Source organism: Bufo bufo, chromosome 2 (assembly GCF_905171765.1).
Source record: "Bufo bufo chromosome 2, aBufBuf1.1, whole genome shotgun sequence".
In the NCBI taxonomy this organism is placed as follows: domain Eukaryota; kingdom Metazoa; phylum Chordata; class Amphibia; order Anura; family Bufonidae; genus Bufo; species Bufo bufo.
This window is the reverse complement of record NC_053390.1, coordinates 748,664,701-748,690,092: the sequence shown is the minus strand read 5'-3', so window position 1 is coordinate 748,690,092 and position 25,392 is coordinate 748,664,701. Positions and strand designations below refer to the sequence as shown.

General features: G+C 44.7%; 1 protein-coding gene across 3 annotated transcripts in view; it reads left to right on the top strand.

Annotated features, from left to right (window-relative positions):
- Positions 1-1,817: 1,817 nt before the first annotated feature.
- Positions 1,818-25,392, top strand: part of PCDH7 (protocadherin 7) — a 961,953-nt gene continuing 938,378 nt past the window's right edge. Inside the window, exons 1-2 of one of the 3 annotated variants that reach the window (XM_040419008.1) lie at positions 1,824-5,854; positions 24,676-24,737. In XM_040419008.1, the coding sequence (XP_040274942.1) occupies positions 2,765-5,854; positions 24,676-24,693 (3,108 nt within the window). In that variant the 5' untranslated portion in view covers positions 1,824-2,764 and the 3' untranslated portion in view covers positions 24,694-24,737. Of the gene's footprint in view, positions 5,855-24,675; positions 24,738-25,392 lie in introns of all 3 variants that reach the window. The other 2 variants (XM_040419006.1, XM_040419007.1) reach the window with 2 other exon arrangements.

Sequence of the window (25,392 nt, the reverse complement as noted above, 5' to 3'; positions counted from 1 at the left end):
GTAGGTAGCACTGGGTATCATCACACACTGCAGGCAGGTAGGTAGCACTGGGTATCATCACATACTGCAGGCAGGTAGGTAGCACTGGGTATCATCACACACTGCAGGCAGGTAGGTAGCACTGGGTATCATCACACACTGCAGGCAGGTAGGTAGCACTGGGTATCATCACATACTGCGGGCAGGTAGGTAGCACTGGGTATCATCACATACTGCGGGCAGGTAGGTAGCACTGGGTATCATCACATACTGCAGGCAGGTAGGTAGCACTGGGTATCATCACACACTGCAGGCAGGTAGGTAGCACTGGGTATCATCACATACTGCAGGCAGGTAGGTAGCACTGGGTATCATCACACACTGCAGGCAGGTAGGTAGCACTGGGTATCATCACACACTGCAGGCAGGTAGGTAGCACTGGGTATCATCACACACTGCAGGCAGGTAGGTAGCACTGGGTATCATCACACACTGCAGGCAGGTAGGTAGCACTGGGTATCATCACACACTGCAGGCAGGTAGGTAGCACTGGGTATCATCACACACTGCAGGCAGGTAGGTAGCACTGGGTATCATCACACACTGCAGGCAGGTAGGTAGCACTGGGTATCATCACATACTGCAACACTGTAACTTTGTGCTTTTCCAGGCGACAAGGCACATGTCAGGCATGAAGTCATTGTTATGTCCTCAGCGCTGATACATTGTAGGAGAACATGTGTCATCCATGAGACCTACAAGACATCTGCTGACAGCTACACCTTCATTACAGTAAAGCAGGACTGTCTGCAGGGTGTGCAACATGTACTGTACAGGACTGTCTACAGGGTGTGCAACATGTACTGTACATGACTGTCTACAGGGTGTGCAACATGTACTGTACATGACTGTCTACAGGGTGTGCAACATGTACTATACAGGACTGTCTACAGGGAGTGCAACATGTACTGTACATGACTGTCTACAGGGAGTGCAACATGTACTGTACATGACTGTCTACAGGGTGTGCAACATGTACTATACAGGACTGTCTACAGGGAGTGCAACATGTACTGTACATGAGAGGAGCCACCTCGTCTGTCTGTCTGTCCATTCAATGCTATATCTATTATCTATCTATTTATGTGTCTATACATTATGTATCTATCTATCTCCTATCTATCATTATCATCTATCTATCTATCTATTATCTATCTATCTATCTATCTATCTATCTATTATCTATGTATCTCATATCTATCTATCTATCTATCTATCTATCTATCTATTATCTATCTATCTATCTATTATCTATGTATCTCATATCTATCTATCTATCTATCTATCTATCTATCTATCTATCTATCATTATCATCTATCTATCTATCTATTATCTATCTATCTATCTATCTATCTATCTATCTATCTATCTATCTATTATCTATGTATCTCATATCTATCTATCTATCTATCTATCTATCTATCTATCTATCTATCTGTCTAATATCTATCTATCTATCTATCTATATATTATCTATCTATTATCTATCTATCCATCCATCTATCTATCTATCTATCTATCTATATATTATCTATCTATTATCTATCTATCCATCTATCTATCTACCTATTATCTATCTATCTATCTATCTATCTATCTATCTATATATTATCTATCTATTATCTATCTATCCATCTATCTATCTACCTATTATCTATCTATCTATTATCTATCTATCTATCTATTGTCTATCTATCTCCTATCTATTGTCTATCTATCTCCTATCTATTGTCTATCTATCTAAGTTTCTATCTGACATCTCTCTGTACAGCCTTTCATTTCCTACTGTCTGTCTATTCAGGGGTCTGTCTATGGCATACAATGGAATGTGCAGCCTCTGAGTTATAGGTCCCCCCCCCCCCCCCCCCATATACATTGAGTGCTCGGAGCTGTTGCTCCAGCTCTACTACACCTGGCAGTAGCAGTAAGGAGTGTGTGCAGTGCTGGACTTCTCCTGCCTTCCTCCCATGTATGACTGCTATCAGTGCTGCGTCAGGAGTGACTCCCAGCTCGCAGGCACTTTGGAGAAACTTACTGCTCCCCCCTCCCGGTGCTGCCGGTCTCCTCTCCGGCTGACCGCACTCTACCGCTCCGTGCCGCCCCCGGGGATGGGGACAGCACCCGACACCTGCGGCCGCCGAGCATCGCACCCCCTGTAATGAGAGCGATCATCGCCCTGCAGACAGAGTCGCTCCTCACCCCTGAACTGCAGGATCAAGTTCAGCTCTGGTTACCTGCATTGGGACAAGAAGGAGAAGAGGAGGAAGAAGGAGAAGGAGAAGGGGGAGGAGAGTGAGGGGAGGGGAGAGACTCTGCAATATCATTTGTGAATCGTCCACAGGGCTGCAGATACATATTGCTAACACATGCAGAGCAAATGCAGGTAGCCCAGCACCAACTGCGGCTCCACCACTAACTCCACCATCTGCACCGGCTTCCATCCGAGAACTTTGCCGGATCGCATCGGGATTTTACTGCCAGGATTTCTGCTTGTGTTGTTCCTGACATCATTCCTTCATTCAAGCATCCAGCCTATGGTGGAATACTACAAAACTGTGCTGGGGTCTGGAGCAGGAGGCACCAGCTGAGATCCTCCAGGTTCCTCCTCACCAGCTTGTCCCATTGACTGGAGGAGCAGATCGCTATGAGAGGGTAACTCTGTGCCGGGGACAAGTGGGCTTGGTGGGATCTCGGCAGCTTTGGCAGACCAGCAGCTCTGGAGACATGAGGACTGTGCGGGGCTGCTGCCTGCTCCTGCTCAGGGTAGCTCTCACCCTGGCAGCCTCCAAGCAGCTGCTAAAGTACCGGCTGGCGGAGGAAGGACAGCCCGACATCAGGATCGGGAATGTGGCTTCAGACATCGGCATTGTCACCGGCTCCGGGGAGGTGACCTTCAGCCTGGAATCCGGCTCCGATTACTTCAAGATCGACAACATGACCGGGGAGCTGAGCACCACCGAGCGCCGGATAGACCGGGAGAAGCTGCCGCAGTGCCAGATGATCTTCGATGAGAACGAGTGCTTCATAGACTTCGAGGTGTCGGTGATCGGACCTTCTCAGAGCTGGGTGGAGTTGTTTGAGGGTCGGGTGGTCATCCTGGACATTAACGACAACACGCCGACCTTCCCTTCCCCGGTGCTCACCCTGACCGTGGAGGAGAACCGGCCGGTGGGGACCCTCTACCTGCTGCCCACCGCCACCGACAGGGACTTTGGCCGCAATGGGATCGAGCGCTACGAGTTGATCCAGGACGCCGGCGAGAGTTTGTTCGTGTCCGGCAGACGATCTGGTGGTCGGCTGGAGACTGGGGAGAGCGCCCTCTACCCGGGGAAAAGACGGATGGAGACGGACAGCAGGAGCAGCGTGTTCGAACTGCAGGTAGCGGACACGTCCGATGGGGAGAAGCAGCCTCAGCTGATAGTCAAGGGGGCTCTGGACCGGGAACAGAGGGACTCCTACGAGCTGACCCTGCGGGTGAGGGACGGGGGAGAGCAGCCGCGGTCCTCGCAGTCCATCCTCCGGGTGCTCATCACCGACGTCAACGACAACAGCCCCCGCTTTGAGAAAAGCGTGTACGAAGCGGACCTGGCGGAGAACAGCGCCCCGGGCACCCCCATCCTGCAGCTGAAAGCCACCGACTACGACGTGGGGGTGAACGGGCAGATCGAGTACGTCTTCGGTGCGGCCACCGAGTCCGTCAGGAGGCTTCTCAGGCTGGACGAGAACTCGGGCTGGCTGAGCGTCCTGCACAGGATAGACCGGGAGGAGGTCAACCAGCTGAGGTTCACAGTCATGGCCCGAGACCGGGGACAGCCCCCCAAAAGTGACAAGGCCACCGTGGTCCTCAACATCAAGGATGAGAACGACAACGTGCCCCTGATAGACATCAGGAAGATCGGTCGCATCCCAGTGAAGGATGGCATGGCCAGTGTGGCTGAAGACGTCCTGGTGGACACCCCCATAGCTCTAGTCCAGGTGTCTGATAGGGACCAAGGGGAAAATGGAGTAGTGACCTGCACGGTGGTGGGAGATGTCCCCTTCCAGCTCAAGCCAGCCAGTGACAGTGAGGGGGACCAGAACAAGAAGAAGTATTTCTTGCACACTTCTGCCCCCTTGGACTATGAGAACATCAAGGAGTACAATGTCATTATAGTGGCTGTGGACTCTGGGAGCCCCAGTTTGTCCAGTAATAACTCCCTGCTGGTCAAAGTGGTGGACACTAATGACAACCCACCGGTGTTCGGCCAACCTGTAGTGGAGGTAGCCTTCCCTGAGAACAATGTGCCCGGGGAGAGGGTGGCCACTGTCCTGGCCACAGATGCAGATAGTGGTAAGAATGCAGAGATTGCCTATTCTTTGGAGCAGTCTGTGGCCGGGGTCTTCTCCATCCACCCAGACACAGGAGATATCACAGCCAATATAGTCCTGGACAGGGAGCAGATGGACAGGTATGAGTTTAAAGTTGTTGCCAAAGACAAGGGTCTGCCCGCCACTATGCAGGGCACTGCCACCGTTGTAGTGCAGGTAGCTGACAGGAATGACAATGACCCTAAATTTATGCAGGATGTCTTCAATTTCTATGTCAAGGAAAACTTACAACCCAACAGCCCAGTTGGGATGGTGACAGTGATGGATGCTGACAAAGGTCGCAATGCAGAGATGAGTTTATTCATAGAGGAAGATAATGGTATCTTTTCTATCGAGAACAACACTGGGACCATCTGTTCCACAATCTCATTTGATATGGAGCAACAAACCTCATACACCTTCAAAGTCAAAGCACTGGATGGTGGGGACCCTCCTAGGTCTGCTACTGCCACAGTGTCACTCTTTGTGATGGATGAGAATGACAATGCCCCACTCATCACCAGTCCCATCAATAGTTCTTATGCAGTTGTCTCCCCGTCCAGCGGTGTCAGGACGGTGGTTGCCACTGTGGTGGCCACTGACACAGACTCAGGTGTCAATGCAGATCTGAATTATAGCATTGTTGGAGGAAACCCCTTTAAACTCTTTGAAATCAACCCAGCCAGTGGAGTGATATCCCTGGTTGGCAAGCTGGCCTCAAAACACTATGGTCTGCACAGGTTAGTGGTCCAGGTGAACGACAGTGGTCAACCATCCCAGTCCACCACTGCTTTAGTCCATGTGTTCATTAATGAGACTGTCTCCAATGCCTCAGTTGTTGATTCCCAAATTGCCAGAAGTTTGCACATCCCATTAAGCCAGGATATAGCCGGTGATCCCAGCTATGAAATGAGCAAGCAGAGACTTAGCATAGTGATTGGTGTGGTGGCTGGGATCATGACCGTCATACTGATCATTCTAGTGGTGGTCATGGCACGTTATTGTAGGGCCAAAAGTAAAAACGGCTATGAAGCAGGCAAGAAAGACCACGAGGACTTCTTCACGCCTCAACAGCATGACAAGTCTAAGAAACCCAAAAAGGACAAGAAAAATAAAAAAACAAAACAGCCATTGTATAGCAGCATAGTGACAGTGGAAGCTTCAAAGCCAAACGGGCAGAGATATGACAGTGTCAACGAGAAGCTGTCAGACAGCCCCAGCATGGGGAGATACAGAACTGTAAATGGAGGTCCTGGTAGTCCTGACCTAGCAAGGCATTACAAATCTAGTTCTCCACTTCCTACTGTGCAGCTTCATCCTCAGTCACCTACTGCTGGGAAAAAACACCAGGCTGTGCAAGATTTACCACCGGCCAACACTTTTGTGGGAGCTGGAGACAACATCTCAATTGGATCAGACCATTGTTCTGAGTACAGTTGTCAGACCAATAGCAAGTACAGCAAACAGGTAAGCTACGTCAATGGACAGTGCAATGACCCACACATCAGTGGAGTGACATGTATGGCTTTCACAGACTCAGTGTTTGGTCAGTGATTTTAATCAGTGATTGTGAGACGGAACCTGGTGTGGGTCAGAAACACAGAACAGGAGCGGATCCTTCCTTGTGCCTCTGTGTAGCCTTCACTCTTGGATTTAACCCAATCACTGATCGAACGCGGACTGTGTGAAAGTGAGAGTGAAACACAACAATCTGTACACAGTTATTTATTTACAGGTTTATTGTATATTTATAAACACACGTATTGTATATGTTCATATTTCTAAACACACATTTACTGTTATGTCTGTTGCAGGGATGCTCAACCTGCGGCCCTCCAGCTTTTGCAAAACTACAACTCCCAGCATGCCAGGACGGCCTACAGCTATTAGGGCAAGCTGGGTGTTGTAGTTTTGCAACAGCTGGAGGGCGGCAGGATGAGCATCCCTGGTCTGTGGGGTATGTCCCTATTGATAGAACACATGTCTTTATTTCTTTGTCTATTGTATGTTCCTATTTCTAGAACACACATGTGTTTGCATCCTGTCTGTATGTGCTGTCCCTTTGGCGTGGTGCTCACATTTCGGCTGGTGTGCACTGCCCGATTTTGCATTTTACAGTAGCATGTACAAGTGAAAGCCATTTCTCTAATGTTAATGCAGCATTTGGTTAGCTTGCTACTCTCCATCTGAACTCTGTCATCTCACCAGTCCTGAAAGCAGCGCCGCAGCCAATAGAATGGAACCCAGTGGTGACTTGCAAAGACTGGCAATAGCTCTGCAGGCTGATGCCACTAATGGAAAGGTCTGTGCTCAGCTATCTGATGGTGACATCATATCAGCCCCAGTTTTCATTAGATACGCGCTCTCAGGATGCTTATGAAAAGAAGTAGTTGCATCAGAAGTGGAGGATCTGCTTTCATGATATTTGGAAGGGAACCAGTTAACTCCTTGTCTGTGCTTCCTGATGTGAATGGAGGAGCTTTGTGGTGGCGTGAGTCTATTCCAAAAGAGTAGGTTGGACCCATGCTATCATTTGGGCCTGTATAACATTCCTCAGTATTACTGCGGTATTTAACCCTTTGGTGTAGTAGGGCCCTATAGACGGTTTTGAATACTGTAGTTTCACCCTTTTTTTTTAACCTTTTGTGATATGGGTACATCTAACTTATGGCATGTCAGTTTAACCCTTTGTTGGGCCGCGGACCAACACAAAATGATTTAACGCTTTTCCCCTGGCGTAGACTTGGTTCCGGACCTGTTTATCGGATCATAGAGCTTGGTGGCACTTTAGCATATTGTCTCATGCAGTTCTCCTCGGCTTTCTTCAGTGGGCCATTATAGTCAGTGGTTGACCATGCAGCCAAGCTGGGCGGCAAATGCCGATGCCACTGTGTTCTAGCAATTGGCAGGAGTCACATTGGTCAGACTCCCACCGGTTGGACATGGTGATATATCCCAGATAAGTACCTACCAGTATCTATGCTGCGACTGCCACTTTAACTACCCTTAGTAGTGAAAAATATGTATTTTAACCCTTGGTTGTAAGATAGACCTGCTTACAATACCATACAATGACATAGTTGTCACTCTGTTAGGATATTTGCCTATATGCTGTCCAGTATTGCAGTCCATCTCTATCCTATGACAACTCTTGCCATACATCTAACCAGGACCCTTTCACATGGTACTTCCAGTATGGGACCGCCACCTCTCTGTAGCACTGCAAGGGTTAATGCTGTATGTCTGATGGACTGTTATTCTTGGCGATTTGTATTACATTGTCCTGAAAGTCTGTTCTTTCAGCCCTGGTAGTTGGTTCTAGGCTAGACATTTGTTTTTAGATCTGTCAGACAAAGGCGCACTTGGTATGCCGCATTAGTCTGTCAGAGACTGAGCCATGATGCAGAGGAGGACCAGGCTCCATACATTATCATGGGGTGTAATGTACATGGTACAGAGGAGGACCAGGCTCCATACATTATCATAATGTGTAATGTACATGGTACAGAGGAGGACCAGGCTCCATACATTATCATGGTGTGTAATGTACATGATGCAGAGGAGGACCAGGCTCCATACATTATCATGGGGTGTAATGTACATGGTACAGAGGAGGACCAGGCTCCATACATTATCATAATGTGTAATGTACATGATGCAGAGGAGGACCAGGCTCCATACATTATCATAATGTGTAATGTACATGGTACAGAGGAGGACCAGGCTCCATACATTATCTTGGTGTGTAATGTACATGGTAGAGAGGAGGACCAGGCTCCATACATTATCTTGGTGTGTAATGTACATGGTAGAGAGGAGGACCAGGCTCCATACATTATCTTGGTGTGTAATGTACATGGTAGAGAGGAGGACCAGGCTCCATGCATTATCATGGTGTGTAATGTACATGGTACAGAGGAGGACCAGGCTCCATACATTATCATGGTGTGTAATATACATGGTACAGAGGAGGACCAGGCTCCATACATTATCATGGTGTGTAATGTACATGGTACAGAGGAGGACCAGGCTCCATACATTATCATGGTGTGTAATGTACATGGTACAGAGGAGGACCAGGCTCCATACATTATCATAATGTGTAATGTACATGATGCAGAGGAGGACCAGGCTCCATACATTATCATGGTGTGTAATGTACATGGTACAGAGGAGGACCAGGCTCCATACATTATCATGGTGTGTAATGTACATGGTACAGAAGAGGACCAGGCTCCATACATTATCATGGTGTGTAATGTACATGGTAGAGAGGAGGACCAGGCTCCATACATTATCATGGTGTGTAATGTACATGGTACAGAAGAGGACCAGGCTCCATACATTATCATGGTGTGTAATGTACATGGTACAGAAGAGAACCAGGCTCCATACATCATCATGGTGTGTAATGTACATGGTACAGAGGAGGACCAGGCTCCATACATTATCATGGTGTGTAATGTACATGGTACAGAGGAGGACCAGGCTCCATACATTATCATAATGTGTAATTTACATGGTACAGAGGAGGACCAGGCTCCATACATTATCATGGTGTGTAATGTACATGGTAGAGAGGAGGACCAGGCTCCATACATTATCATGGTGTGTAATGTACATGGTAGAGAGGAGGACCAGGCTCCATACATTATCATGGTGTGTAATGTACATGGTATAGAGGAGGACCAGGCTGCATACATTATCATGGTGTGTAATGTACATGGTATAGAGGAGGACCAGGCTCCATACATTATCATGGTGTGTAATGTACATGGTACAGAAGAGAACCAGGCTCCATACATCATCATGGTGTGTAATGTACATGGTACAGAGGAGGACCAGGCTCCATACATTATCATGGTGTGTAATGTACATGGTACAGAGGAGGACCAGGCTCCATACATTATCATAATGTGTAATTTACATGGTACAGAGGAGGACCAGGCTCCATACATTATCATGGTGTGTAATGTACATGGTAGAGAGGAGGACCAGGCTCCATACATTATCATGGTGTGTAATGTACATGGTAGAGAGGAGGACCAGGCTCCATTCATTATCATGGTGTGTAATGTACATGATACAGAGGAGGACCAGGCTCCATTCATTATCATGGTGTGTAATGTACATGGTACAGAAGAGAACCAGGCTCCATACATTATCATGGTGTGTAATGTACATGATACAGAGGAGGACCAGGCTCCATACATTATCATGGTGTGTAATGTACATGGTAGAGAGGAGGACCAGGCTCCATACATTATCATGGGGTGTAATGTACATGGTAGAGAGGAGGACCAGGCTCCATACATTATCATGGGGTGTAATGTACATAGCACTGAACATGTGACATCTGATTTATTATGTTTGCACAGCCCCCTCTGAAGTCTGTCCGGCTGCTGGAAGAAACTTTCTGCTCTTTGTAGGGCAGTGTTTATTTAGGTAATAAGCAGTCGTAGATCATCATAACGAGCGCTGACTTGTGTTCTCCAGTTGGACTGGAAAGTTTATTTTCTCTACGTTAATAATAGCTGAAGATTTTGCACATCTTTGTCTGATTATGCGTCAGACCTCCATGGAAATGTACAAACCCCTTATTCATCCGGACACATTGTAGCAATCTGAGCTTCATCTATTTAGGATTTTATAATTCTTAACAGACTGGATAGGGAATAAGGGACTATCATCTCATATCTATCTATCTATTATCTATCTATCTATTATCTATCTATATCATATCTATCTATCTATTTATCATCTATCTATCTATCTATCTATCTATTATCTATCCATCTATCTATCTATCTATCTATCTATCTATCTATTATCTATCTATCTATCTATCTATCTATCTATCTATTATCTATCTATCTATCTATCTATCTATCTATCTATTTATCTATCTATCTATCTATCTATCTATCTATCTATCTCCTATCTATCTATCTATCTATCTATCTATCTATCTATCTATCTATCTATCTATCTATCTATCTATCTATCATCTTGTACAGTAGATGGATCTGCTATGTCTATAGTGTATTCACTGGTCTCAGTATATTGAATCTAGAGGAATGCAGGCTGAATTAATAGGCACATATAGACTTACATGGGGCCTTGACCTGCTTGGTAGCGGTGGAAGCTGATACCTACTGCCATTAGTGTAATTAGACGAAGTAAGTGATACATCTTATTGACCACGATATCAGGGGTCAGGAAAACCGTTTCCATTTCCAAAACTGTGTATCCGAGGCTGTTACACAAATATCAGTAAAAGAATACACCTCTGCAATCTGAGCTGGGAATATACTGTGTCACCCGGCTGTGGGTGCCCACATACACGACCATTGCAGTGTCCCTAATGATTTACTTGTGATGTTGGGTTCATTCAAATGTAGCAGATCTGAATTTGTCTTGAATTGCAGATGTAGCAGGCCGGTATTAGCCAGACACTATGTTAAACCACAAAACATCCCACTATTATGAAGCTTGGTTACATGTTACAAATTCAGCTCTGCTACATCCTAAACTGCTACCAAACTTTGCACAGACCAAGCAGATATGTTCCATATCTTTTATAATATATATATATATATATATATATATATATATATATATTTATATATATATATTTTTTACCCTGTAGCATAAGCTCAGCTATGACTGCCATGTAATTAGGACACCAGTAGATCCCAAGAACTTCATTGTGCTAATACCCTCGCATTCCATTCATCCTTGTCCAATAACATATCACAACCTCTAACCCCTAATTGGAGCAAAGGGAAAACCTTCCTGACACCGACACACATGTAGGGATGATGTGTAACCCTTAAAATTCAATTTGCTGACTTTTACCTTCTTTTGGTACCCCGACCCTCATTATTATGCTCCCACACGAACAGGGAGCACTAATGAACAGAATCCCACAGGGAATGTGGGCTCGGCGTCAGGGCCGGTTGGAGAATTATATATGACTTAGATGGAAAAGGTCTGCAGCCCACAGACGGGTGGTGGGTTCTCCAGACGGGGAAATATTGACCCGGTCCTCTTAGTGCGCAGCAGAAATGTAATGATGAAACCCTGAGTGATCTTAATGCTTCATGCCGTTATTAAGCAAGCAGGAAAAATACAGTCAGGACCAAATGCCTTGTGTCAGTTCATCTGTTATATTAATGTGCGTGGTCTTAGGGTTCTGTTATTTAGTGATGCATATGGTTTCTAACTGCATGGATATGTTTCGCAGCCAAATGAACCATACAGTTCAGCCCAGGATACGTGTCCGCAGTGAGAATATGCTCAAAAAACATATAATGTTACCCATGAAAGGGGACCTCGCAGTAATGGACGCTGGCATTGCTCATGCAGTAGCAATCCTGCAGCATCTTTTGCGTTGAATTCTGCGTTTTCCCATTCCTCTGTTATTCCTCCCAGAAATGTATGACTATATTGACATCTTAGTATTCCCATGTTCACAGGATCTGTTCCCACTCACGTTGAAAGTGTCAGTACTGATTAGTCAATCTCAGGTTGCGTATACTATGGACATAAAATCAAAGGTGACCCCCTGTTCTCAATTAGTCATAGTACTTACTAATGCCTTTCCAGGAGGAATAACAGAGGAACAGCAGAGCTCTAAGAAATATTTTATGGATTTATGGATTGTAAAATAGAGGTGTCAGGGGAGCTGACGGATATAAAGGGATTGTCACAAGAGGGTTGGCAGTTCCGAGGGCTGTTCTTGGTTTGCGGCACAGTCCCATTCACTTGAATTGGTCAGACTGACATGTAATAACAGTCACCGCGTATGGACAAATGGCGCAGTTCCATGAAAAGAAGTCCTTTTAACTATGATTAAAGGGTTCTCCGGGAATTAAGAAAATGAAAATACTTAACTATTCCCTTATTATAAATATATTCCCAAATGCCTTTCATTACTTCTAATGGCTTGTTTTGTCTAGGGAGCAATCATTAGGAGAAATAAAATGGCCACCGTCCTATTACTACAGACAAAACCTGTCCTAATCACACAGCAGGACAAATTACTTCAGGACACTGAGCTAAAGAGCTGCCTCCGCCTCCTCTCTGCTCTACTTGTGATCCTGAATACAGCTGATAAGATCTTTAGCTTAATCTCTGTAGGAATGGAGTTCATGAGGAGACATGAAGTACAGAGAGGACGGACAGGACAGACTGTGGTAATGGAGACTGCATACAAGAGCTGCTGCTCATTAGCCACATCTCAGCCTCCTCTCATGTCTCCTCATGAACTCAATACCTTCAGAGATTCAGCTGAAGATCATCTATATTCAGGATCATAATCCCTGACAAGCAGGGCAGAAAGGAGGATGAGGCAGCTCTTTAGGCTACTTTCACACTAGCGGCAGGACAGATCCGACAGGCTGTTCACCCTGTCGGATCCGTCCTGCTGCTATTCCGCCGTGCCGCCGGACCGCCGCTCCATCCCCTTTGACTATAATGGGGACGGAAGCGGAGCTCCGGCGCAGCACGGCAGTTTGCAGTGAGAGGCCGCCGGACTAGAAAGTCGGACATGCAGTACTTTTAGTCCGGCGGCCTTTCGCCGTGCACTGCCGTGCTGCGCCGGAGCTCCGCCCCCGTCCCCATTATAGTCAATGGGGACGGAGCGGCGGTCCGGCGGCATGGCGAAATAGCGGCAGAAAGTATCCGACAGGGTGAACGGCCTGTCGGATCCGTCCTGCCGTTAGTGTGAAAGTAGCCTTAGGCTACTTTCACACTAGCGTTCGGAGCGGATCCGTCTGATGTTTCATCAGACGGATCCGCTCCGATAATGCAGACGTTCGCATCCGTTCAGAACGGATGCGTCTGCATTAAAACGTAGAAAATTTTCTAAGTGTGAAAGTAGCCTGAGCGGATCCGTTCAGACTTTACATTGAAAGTCAATGGGGAACGGATCCGCTTGAAGATTGAGCCATATGGTGTCATCTTCAAGCGGATCCGCCCCCATTGACTTACATTGTAAGTCTGGACGGATCCGCTCGCCTCCGCACGGCCAGGCGGACACCCGAACGCTGCAAGCAGCGTTCAGGTGTCCGCTCACTGAGCGGAGCGGAGGCTGAGCGCTGGCAGGCGGATGCATTCTCAGTGGATCCGCCTCCACTGAGAATGCATTAGGGCCAGACGGATGCGTTCGGGGCCGCTCGTGAGCCCCTTCAAACGGAGCGCACGAGCGGACACCTGAACGCAGGTGTGAAAGTAGCGCTTAGTTTTCTGAAGTAACTTGTCCTGCTGTGCGATTAGGACAGGTTTTGTGTGTTCTAATAGTACGGCAGCCATTTTATTTCTCCTCACGATTGCTCCCTAGACAAAATGAAAGGCATTTGGGAATATATTTATAATAAAGAAATATTTAAGTATTTTCTGTCATTTTATTTTCTTATTTCCCCGAGAACCCCTTTAAGGATGAAGAACCTAAGCAGAAGTTCCTGGTCCCACCAGACGTCTGGAAGTTCTTTGCAGTGAGGATGAGGATGTAATTCTCTTTGATGATCTTAAGTTACCATTTGAGGGTTATCTGTAAACTTGGTGCTAATGTACTGTGCTTTAGACCGCCGACCAGTGCGTTTGATCACATTTTAGCAAGTGGAATAAGCAAAAGCATCTAATTGGTTGCTGTGGGTCTTGCTTGTGTGCACTTTGGTGGTAAGTAACATCCTTGTTGGACTTGCCTCATATTTTGTACCGTGTAGAATATTGTTTGCCTCCGCGCTTAGCTATTCCTCAAGTGTCGGCCCAGGCCATGAATATTTCACTTTGCTAATTTGGATAGTCTCATATTCAGAGGAAGGGATGAGTGTTCGGTTTTCTATCCTTCTATAGCCATGGATCACATTTTTCTCATTTTCGTAATCCCAGTAAGTATATAACAGCTAAATGGGATTTTGGAGCTGAAAGAATCCAGACCAGTAATAGTATCATTCTGCCGTGAGATGTCTGTGTCAGCCGGCTCCACCATGACATCACGGCTTCAGCATGTGGGCCTCCTAGAGCAAACGACATCGTCGTATTTAGCTTCAGCATTGGGTGGTCTAAGCCTGTAGAATGCAACCATACCATGAACGTGTCTTCAGTACATGGCAGGATAATGTCCTCCAGCAGGTCTGCGAGAGCACGGCAGGAGGAAATATATTGTCTACCTTCTGCGTTTTATAACGGGTGACCATCATGGGGCCCTGTCACCATATAGCAGCACCAGCCTGTGCTATATGGCAGTATTCTAGTATTTGTATGGGCTGGTTGCGTCCACGTAACGCTTCTATTGCTGTTACCTGGGACTCTTAGGATACGTTCTCACTTGCGTGGTTAATTCTGGTATTGAGAGGATCTCAATTTCAGAATTAAACGGATCCGTTTTGATTTTGCGCCTCAGGATGCATCCGTTCAGTTAGGATGCAGTTGTGTGAAATCAAAACAGAAAAAAAAAACGGATCCGTCACTAAATACATTGAAAGTCAATGGGTGACGGATCTAGTTTTGTAGGCTCCAAAAAAAAACGTATCTGTCACCATTGACATTGTTTTCAGTGCCGGATCCGTTTTTTTTTTTCCCCGTCTTGATTTCACACAACCGCTTCCTAACGGAACGGATGCATCCTGATGTGCAAAATCAAAACGGTTCAGTTTAATTCCGATATTTTTTCCATTTTTATGACCGGACACAAAACCGCAGCTTGTCAGGTCACAAAACGGAATGCTGCCGGAGCGGAGGACATCCTGATGCCGCAAGTGTGAAAGTAGCCTTAGGGTCCATTCACACGTCCGTAGTGCATTGCGGATCTGCATCCATTCCTGGAAACTCAGGCTACTTTCACACTCGCGTTTTGTGCGGATCCGTCTTGTATCTGCGCAGACGGATCCGCACAAATAATGCAAACGCTTGTATCCGTTCATAATGGATCTGTTTGCATTATTCATAAAAATAAAAAAGTCTACGTCAAAACGGATCCGTCTTGACTTACATTGAAAGTCAATGGGGGACGGATCCGTTTTTAATTGCACCATATTGTGTCCGTTTGGCTCCGCATAGTCAGACGGTCACCAAAACGCTGCAAGCTGCGTTTTAGTGACCGTCTAAGTAACGCAACGGAGACCAAAGACCGCATCCATTCAGAATGCATTGGGGCTGAACTGATCCGTTTTGGGCTGCTTGTGAGATCCCTGAAATGGATCTCACAAACGGACCCAGAAACGCCAGTGTGAATGGAGCCTTCTAGTGACTATGCCTCCGTAATTGCTCTTACGTGGGAAGCCTATGGTGACTTGTACGACAATTTTCCACTATATGAACTCATGTTGTACTCTGGAAGCGAAAGCTTTATATTTTGGTCTTTAAAGGGATTTTCCGCGTTAATAAGCTGAAGCTTAAAGGGTTGGTCCATCTCATACACTGGGGGAGGGGGGGCATTTTGCTAGGATGGAGCCCGCAAAGTGAAGGAGAGTGGACCGCGCATGCGCGGCTGCCCGTCATTCATTCATATGGGACTGCAGGCACTCAGCTATTTCCGTCATCCCCATAGAAACGAATGGAGCAGTTGCCGCACTTGCACGGTGAACTTCCCATTCATTTCTATGGGAATCCCGAAAATCCCCGAGTGCACTGCTTGGCTATTTTTCCATAGAAATGAATAAAGGGCGGCCACGGATGTGTGGTCCTCTCTCCTTTACATTGCGGGTTCCGTACTAGAGATAGGTGCGGGTTCCAGAGGTGAGGAAATCTGTTAGGAAAACTGTCAGTAAGTGTTCCAATTTCCTGCAGCGCCACCACTGGGGGAAATGGAGCATTACACGGGTTCCCACATAACTCAGTTCCAGGTCCTCCAGAGTGAAAGATGCTCTTTGTAGCCACTTTCGGCTCTGACTTAGGCCTCATGCACACGACCGTTGTTTTGGTCCGCATCCGAGCCGCAGTTTTGGCGGCTCGGGTGCGGACCCATTCACTTCAATGGGGCCGCAAAAGATGCGGACAGCACTCCGTGTGCTGTCTGCATCCGTTGCTCCGTTCCGTGGTCCGCAAAAAAAATATAACCTGTCCTATTCTTGTCCATTTTTCGGACAAGAATAGGCAGTTATATCAATGGCTGTCCGTGCCGTTCCGCAAATTGCAGACCGCAAAACACACAATGGTCGTGTGCATGAGGCCTAATAGACTGGTTTGTGTAGGATCCCACTCTTCTGACTTAGAATTTTTTCTAACAGAGTCTTTAAAAATATTCTTTTTTTAACTGCCCAACCCAGACTTGTATGTTACACATTTATGACGTGTGGGTCATTGCGCGGAATGTGCATAAATCACTTTCCAAGTGCACAACAGTTAAAAATGCAAGGTGTTCTCATATCCTTCACGTCTTGTGATGCCTAGCTGTGCACACGTCACATGGCTGAGAGAAATGATATATATAATAAGAGCAGTGAAGATAGGATCTGAAGAAACGCAATGGGTTAATAGCTTAGTGCAGCTTCTGTGCAGATAAAAGGCCGCACTTTACAGCCGTCATCACCTGGAGGATTGTCCACAACAATTCTCTCCCCAATAAAGGTTATGTCGCTGACTGCTGGAAGGTTGCGCCGTTTACTGCCTCTCCGCCACGTCTTGCTCTACGTCGCTTCTGGATCTGGTTAATCCGTTATTGTTTTATATGTCAGAGCCATAAAGGGAGGATTTCCCCTGCGCTGGAGGCAGCGGGAGAGTTACAGCTGTCATTGTGGCTTCTGTTTGGAGGCCTATGTGACATCTTGTGCATGACAGGTAGTGTCAGCCTCGTGTAATAATATGCTCCATAGCCGGCCTGGAAGGGATCGGGCGAAGGGAACCTGAAGAAATCATTGTAATCATATTCTCAGAAGAGGCTTTATTCAGAACAAATGTATCTTTGTATCTGCTTTGTTTTTCTAAAGTAACTCATTTTGTAGAAGTGAAATACATGTATTATGCAGGTAGATAGATATGACAATAGATGGATAGATAGATAGATAGATAGATAGATAGATAGATAGATAGATAGATAGATAGATAGATAGAACATAGATAGATAGATAGAACATAGATAGATAGATAATAGATAGATAGATAGATAGATAGATAGATAGATAGAACATAGATAGATATGAGATAGATAGATAGATAGAACATAGATAGATAGATAATAGATAGATAGATAGAACATAGATAGATAGATAGATAGATAGATAGATAATACATGGATGGATAGATAGATAGATAGATAGAACATAGATAGATATGAGATAGATAGATAGATAGATAGAAGATAGATAGATATGAGATAGATAATAGATAGATAGATAGATAGATAGATAGATAGAACATAGATAGATAGATATGAGATAGATAGAATATAGATGGATAGATAGATAATAGATAGAATATAGATAGATAGATAATAGATGGATAGATAATTATGAGATAGATATATAGATAGACATCTTTTAATTTCAGCTATCTAACTTGCTAGTCAAAAGATTCGGCTTAAGTAATGTATTACACGATCCATCCCAATTTATACGTCAATGCAGAATTTTTTTGTTGCAAAACCTTATGATTCACAAAATATCCTCCAGCATTATAGTGTGTGTTCTGTGTGTTCTGTGTGTTCTGTGTGTTCTGTGTGTTCTGTGTGTTCTGTGTGTGTGTGTTCTGTGTGTGGTGGTGGGGGGGGGTTAACATAAAATTTATTGGAAATTACAAAAGTAATTTGTTAATTTAAAGGGGTTCTGCAGTTTGTTTTAACTGATGATCTAACCTGAGGATAGAACATCAGCGACTGACCGGCGGGGGTCCGACACCCGGGACCCCCGCCAATCAGCTGTTTGAGAAGGAAGTAGCGCTCCAGCAGCACCGCGGCCTTCTCGCTGTTTACCTCAGGCCCAGGGACGTCACGACTAGTATCACTGGCCTGGGTGGGGCTAAGCTCTGTTCACTTGAATGGACCTGGCCCCGCCCAGGCCAGGTGATACTAGTCGTGACGTCACTGGGCCAGCGGTAAACAGTGAGAAGGCCACTGTGGTGCTGGAGCGCTGCTGCCTTCTCAAACAGCTGATCGGCGGGGGTCCCGGGTGTCGGACCCCCGCCGATCAGCTGCTGATGATCTATCCAGAGGATAGATCATCAGTTAAAACAAACTGCAGAACCCCTTTAATTGAAAAATAATGAGTATCTTTCTAGATCTTATAGTAAAAATAAAGTTTGAGGCCACCCGGCGATAGTTCATGTCGCCGTCTCTGGACAGGAGAACCCGTTGCTTGTCTTCTCCTTTTCTCACCCTACTTTCCATACCAGGTGCCTTGATGATACAGTGACCTTTGGGTTGGTTTGGTAACATTGAGGAGCCTGGAGAAAGAGCCCAGCATAGGTTCTTTCTGCCCATGGGAATAGACAATGGGCCAGATTTATCATTCCTCTGACAGCTCACTCCACTTTAACATATGGCTAAAGTCAGTTTTAGCCAAGTCAGATTTATGATCGGCCCTTTAAGACTGTAATAAATGTGGTTTGACGGTAGCAGTTTATCCGTCAGTAAGCAGCTTTACAAAAGTCGCACATCTTTACGAAAAAGTCGCACGTTTTTATGAAAAAGTCGCATGTTCTATTAAAAAGTCTCATAAGATAAGCATGGTCCTCACTGGAGTGAAATTGGGACTTTTTTGCGACTTTTTTGCGACTTTTTTAAATAGTCCCAATAGTAAATCTGTCTAGAGATTCATTTACATAAGAAAACACGCCCACTTTCAGAAAACTGGCGAGCATAGTGCAGAGCAGAAAAAAGTCGCAAATTTGTGCGCAGTTTTAGCGTTTGGGACTTTTTTGGGACTTTTTCACTCCATTATTCTGACTTGAGCTAATGATAAATCTGGCCCAATGTCTTCTGTAGGGGCTACCTCTGTGCTCCCAAGTCCTCCTCTCCGGACACGTCTATTTTAGTAACTACTTGCATTCCCGATGTGATAACAGCTCTTCAGCTCTGCTTATTCCTTCTGTACAGTTGAGTGTAACCATTCCCCATGTCAAAGGGTTGTGTCCCTGCCCACCCCATTACTGATGGCACTGACTGAACCGTATCAGATTGTGCAGGGACACATCCCCAACTGGCAACACCCAGGTGGCATTTTATGCATAAACTTGTAGAAGGAATAATAGAGGAAAGGCACAACACAGAGTCATAAGAATACATGCTCCAGAATTGCCACATGTAATATGATTTAGGGCTCGTTCACACGACCGTATGGCCTTTTCAGTGTTTTCGGGCCGTTTTTAACAGATCCGTTTTTCGTTTCAGTAGTGTTTCCAATTCCGTCCCGTTTTTTTCGTATGGCATATACAGTATACAGTAATTACATAGAAAAAATTGGGCTGGGCATAAATTTTTAAATACATGGTTCCGCAAAAACGGAACGGATACGGAAGACATACAGAGTACATTCCGTATGTGTTCAGTTTTTTTTGCGGACCCATTGACTTGAATAGGGCCACGGAACGTGATTTGCAGGCAATAATAGGACATGTTCTATCTTTGTACGTAACGGAAATACGGAACTGTATACGGAACGCAAAAAACATTCATGTGAACGAGCCCTTACTAAAACAGACATGTCAGGAGTGGTCACGAGTTTAAAGTAATTACTCCTTTTACGTTCAATGAATTTTCTTTTATATATAAAATAGAAAATATTGATTTTAATAGTTTTTTTGTTATTATCTCTGTACTTGTGAATCCTTGGTCGCAGCACTTTTCTCATTGTCTTGTAGTTTCTTTTTGACTTTTGAACATCCGTCTCGTGCTCTCAGAATAATATCTAATCGAGACCATGTTGAGCAGAGATAAAATATTGTCTGGTGTTGATAAGGCTTTCATATCCTGCGATGCTATCCTCTACCTGCATTAACTAATTGCCTTTGTGGGAGATACGGCTCCGTTGTTTAATTTAAGACATTTTTAAGATTTTGTTCTCTCTTTGTCTGTGTCTCGTACATTACACGTCTGAGGGGACATAAAGCACATTTGAGACAATAATCCTATAGAAAATGTCAGTGATTTATTCAAGTTGCCCAAATAGAGTCTTGTTTAGAATAAAATAATTCAATTTAAAGGGGTTTCCGAGTGTTTAATATTGATAACCTATCCTGAGGATCGATGGGCTGCAGCACTCCGGTGAGCACCGCGGCCTCCTAGTAGCTTACCAGCGCCGTACATTGTATAGTGGCTGTGTTTGGTATTGCAGCTCAGCTCCATTCACTTAAAATGGGACTGAGCTGCCCCTAAGCCACGTGACCGATGAAGGCATAGCCTACCTATACCTTTGCCAACCCTAGGCTAGTCATATGCAATGTTCTGCCACTCCAACTTTTATCGCGGGGCTAAGCTTTAATATTAGGTTTAAAATGTAATAGATTGAAGCAGTTCATTCATGGTTTGTTTGGTTGAAGGTAACATCTCTGTACGCAGCCTGGTCAATTTGGGCCTAAATGGGGGAGATGACAGGTACTTACTCCTCTCACAGTAAGAATTCTCTCTCTGATCTGTTAGTACTATAATGTTGGATCAGAACACTGACCATTGCCTTTGGATAGCCTCACTTAGGCCTGCAGAAGCTTTTGAAGAAGGCCAGGACGAGGGGATAGGTAAAGTAGGCAGCCGTCTAGGGCATGAAAAATGCTTTTGCCACATCACGACAGATGCTGTTCCTGTGTAGCTGAGGATGACATGACTTTATATACATATATATAACATAACATGCATGCTCAGCAGGAGTCAAAGATGCATGCTACTGGGTGAATGGGGACTAACAGCTGTCAGCTGAATGACTGGGTGTCCCACCATTATGCCCATGCTGAGGAGACATCTCCAGATCAATAGAAGATGGTGGCAGTGACATTAGTAACAAAGACCTTGCGTTTCATAGGAAGCCTCATGATTACTACATCTAGATGTGCTCATACTTCACCCCAGTGGTTAGCCTGAGACCACATTTATTAGGCACTGTAGTCTGTTCAGATTTCTGGGAATGTACTGTGGCCTTTAAATTGGGTAATGTAATATACAGTATTAGATTTTAATACCAGTGAAAAAGTTACTTTAGATCCAAGTTTTTTGTCTAAGGGGTTTTCAGAGTCTTTTCTACTAATGACCCATCTTCTGGATAGGTCATCAGTATCTGATCGGTGGGAGTCCGACACCCAGGACCGGTCAGCTTTTTGAGAAGGCAGCGGTGCTCTCAGTAGCGCCGCAGCCTTCATTGTATAGCGGCCGTGCCTGGCATTTACTTCAATGGGGCCGAGCTGTGCCTAGACCGCGTGACCAATGAACGTGATGTCACTTGGCCTAGGGAAAGCCTAGAGAAGGACATGGCTGTCAAACAGCTGATCGGCTGGGGTCCCAGGGGTTGGACCTCCATCAGTAGGATAGGGCATCAGTAGGAAAGTCTTGGAAAACCCCTTTCAAGAGCTTCTCATGACACTCGTGGCCTTTCTTTACAATCTATCCATTTATTTTCATCCATTCCATTTGCAAAGAACTTCAGTTGGTATGTACATTGAGGTGCTCCATGGCTGATTGATTACCACCACACTACGTTTCTCGAGGACACCCCCCCCCCTCTTCCTCACACATGAAGAAGGTTGGCGGTGTGTCTTCCTGAAATGTAGCGTGATGAGGTAACAACAGCCATGAGGCACCTCGGTGTACATACCCACTGAAGTTCTTTTCAAATGGAATGGATGAAATGCTACAAATGTTGTGAGAAGCTCTTTAATTAGAAGAAAAATTTAGATCTGCCCTGCATTTTTCACTGTGGATATTGCAAGATTTGTGAGCTTGAACCGGGTGGCTAGTACACATTGTATGACCGATTGTGGTATAATTTATTTTGTCATTAATAGTATAAAACATGACATTTCACAGTATTTCCGGTCATTGATAGATAAAATGTTCTCTTTACAAACAAAATGTGTCAAATTTATCTGGACTCATGGCTTCATCACGTGCTTATCTGTTCAGGGCACATATGTGTACCGTGAGAGTTATTCACCAACCATCTGGGTAAAATCACAGACACGTCAGTGATGGAGAAGAAGAGATATGAAGTACTAGTTAGGAAAGGATGCAAGTGAAGGCAATATTATATGTAAGAAGCCAATTAGATACGTCCTAGAACCAGCAGGATATTTTGCACTGCATCGGTTTTAGATAAAGCTTTATGCACAGCAGCTTCATATATCTCCATGTGCCGCCATGGGGTGCTCTGTGTGGCACCACATTACTGAAATATTCTCCACTACAAGCAGTGTACTTTTGTGTGCATCTACAATGCATTCAGAAAGTCTTCAGACCCTTTCACTTTTTCACATTTTGTAATGTTGCGCTAAAATAATAAAAAAAGAATAATCCTTTTTTTCCTCATTCTGCACTCAATACTCCATAATAAAAGAGTAAACAGACTTAAGTATTCAGACCCTTAGTACTTAGTTGAAGCACCTTTGGCAGCAATTACAGCCTCTAGTCTTCTTGGGTATGATGCCACAAGGTTTGCACACCTGGATTTTCTGCCATTCTTCTCTGCAGATCAAGCTCTGTCAGGTTGGATGAGGACCATTAGTGGACAGCCATTTTCAGGTCTCTCCAGAGTTGTTTGAGTGGACTCAAGTTAGGGCTCTGGCTGGACCACTCAAGGAGATTCACAGAGTTGTCCCTAAGCCACTCCTGTGTTGTCGTGGCTGTGTGCTTAGGGTCATTGTCTTGTCAGTTGTTAAAGCTTCGGCCCAGTCTGAGGTCCAGAGCACTCTGGATAAAGTTTTCATTAAGAATGTTTCTCAATATTGCTCCATTCGGATTTCCCTCAACCCTGACCAGCCTCTGAAAAAACGCCCTCATGGTATTAGGCAGTGCCTGGTTTCCTGCAGACATGATGCTTAGACTTGAGAAAGTTCAGTCTTGGTTTAATCAAACCAGAGAATCTTGTTTCTCACAGTTTGAGAGTCCTTTAGGTGCTTTATTTTTTATTTTTTTGCAAACTCCAGATGGGCTTTCATGTGTGGTTTACTGAGGAGAGGCTTCTTTCTGGCCACTCTGCCATAAAGCCCAGATTGATGGAGTGCTGCAGCGATGGTTGATCTTCTAGAAGTTTCTCCCATCTGCACACAGGATCTTAAAGCTCTGCCGGGGGTCCATTGGGTTCTTGGTCACCTCTCTTTCCAAGGCTTTTCTCCAGTGGGGCAGCCAGCTTTAGGAAAAGTTCTGGTTGTTCCAAACTTCCTCCATTTGAAAATTATGGAGGCCACTGTTCTCTTGGAAACTTTCAGAGCAGCAGAAATTTTTGTACCCTTCTCCAGTCCTGTGCCTCCACACAATCCTGTCTCTGAGCTCTGTGGGCAGGTTGTTCCTCGTCGTGGCTTGGTTTTTTCTCAGATATGCATCCTGAAAAAAAGTGAAAGAAAGTAAAATGGCCTGAAAACTTTCCGAATGCATTGTATAGGAAATTAAAGCCATATGGAGATACAGTGGGAGTCCACAGAAAGGATCATATTATAGAGATTCTACAGGTAGTGTGAATGATGCCTTATGGCTGTATTCGACAGCCAGATCAAGAAGGCGATTGCCGGGAGGGAAGCGTTCCTTCCCGGTAATCACCTGCTCGTTAGTGGGGGAGACCGCTGCTATTACATGCGGCGATCTCCTCCTCAGTATAGGGAGAAGCGATCGGTATACTATCGCTCCCCCTATACTAAATCATTGTTTGCCGTCAACAGATCGTGATCACACAGCACGATCTGACGCCTGCAAACAAGGATTTTTAAACCTGTTGAAATATTTGGATTGCCCCGGGTAATTGGCGGCAGTATTACACTGCCAGATCATCGCTAACGAACGTTACTACAAATGCTAATTAGTGATCATCTGGCAGGCAATCTGCCGGTATAATACAGCCTTTACTCTCCGAAGTGTTACATCAAGCCTAAGATAAATATTGTCCTGGCTCCTTAAATGTATCCAGACCCGGTTTAAGTGTTACCATTTTATTTATTTATTTTTATTTCATTATTTCATTATTTATTTATTTTATTTCATTATTTATTTTTATATTGTCATTTTGTTATATATATATTTTTCAATTCTGATCTTTTATTTCCTTCATAATATATTTTATTCTGCCATTTCTATATATTTTACATGGATTTTTTTTTTTTGTTCCTTTTTTTCATTTGTGTGCATATTTTTTACTCTTCACCTTTTCTTTTTCCAGTCACATTTTTTGTTTTGATTTCATCATGTGGGCCTTATCACCTGGATCAAGTGCAAAAATTGGTATGTAACAGAAAAGGTGTTTTTAGGGCTAAGATTTAGAAATGGTATAAATCTGTCTTTCTGTCTTACTACTCTGTTTGGTTTTATTTCCCTGCATGCTATTAACCTCTCTTGGGCACCAATATACATTATTAGCATTTTCCGCTACATAATGAAAGTACTCTTTTGCTTGAGCCGTGCACGTCTGGTCTCTCGTGGCTTACTGTAAGCTCATGTGTAAACATCTCTTTTAATGTTAGGCCTGGAAAATGTAACCACAAATGTAATATAGTGTATTTTATTTCAATCAACATTACTATACAATGTCTGTGCATATCTCCTTGTATATGTTTGTGATATCTATTATATACTGTATACCTTTTCCCTGTATATGCTGTATGTTCTTGTTTTGGTATAACTTTTAATGCAAGATCAAATTTGTCCATGAATTGTTCTCGGAAGTCGATGTGGCATGAGTACAACAGTGGACAAATGCCCTTTATCTACCACTGGTATTCGGGAGACACCAGCCAACATGGCTGCCCATAGATAGAACATAGAAATAACATGATTTTTGTTTTCCAAGAGAAAAAGAAAAACTATTTAAAGGGATTGACTACTTTAGACAACCACTTATGATTGGTCCTTTTGCAACATATTCTTTACCATGGGTTTC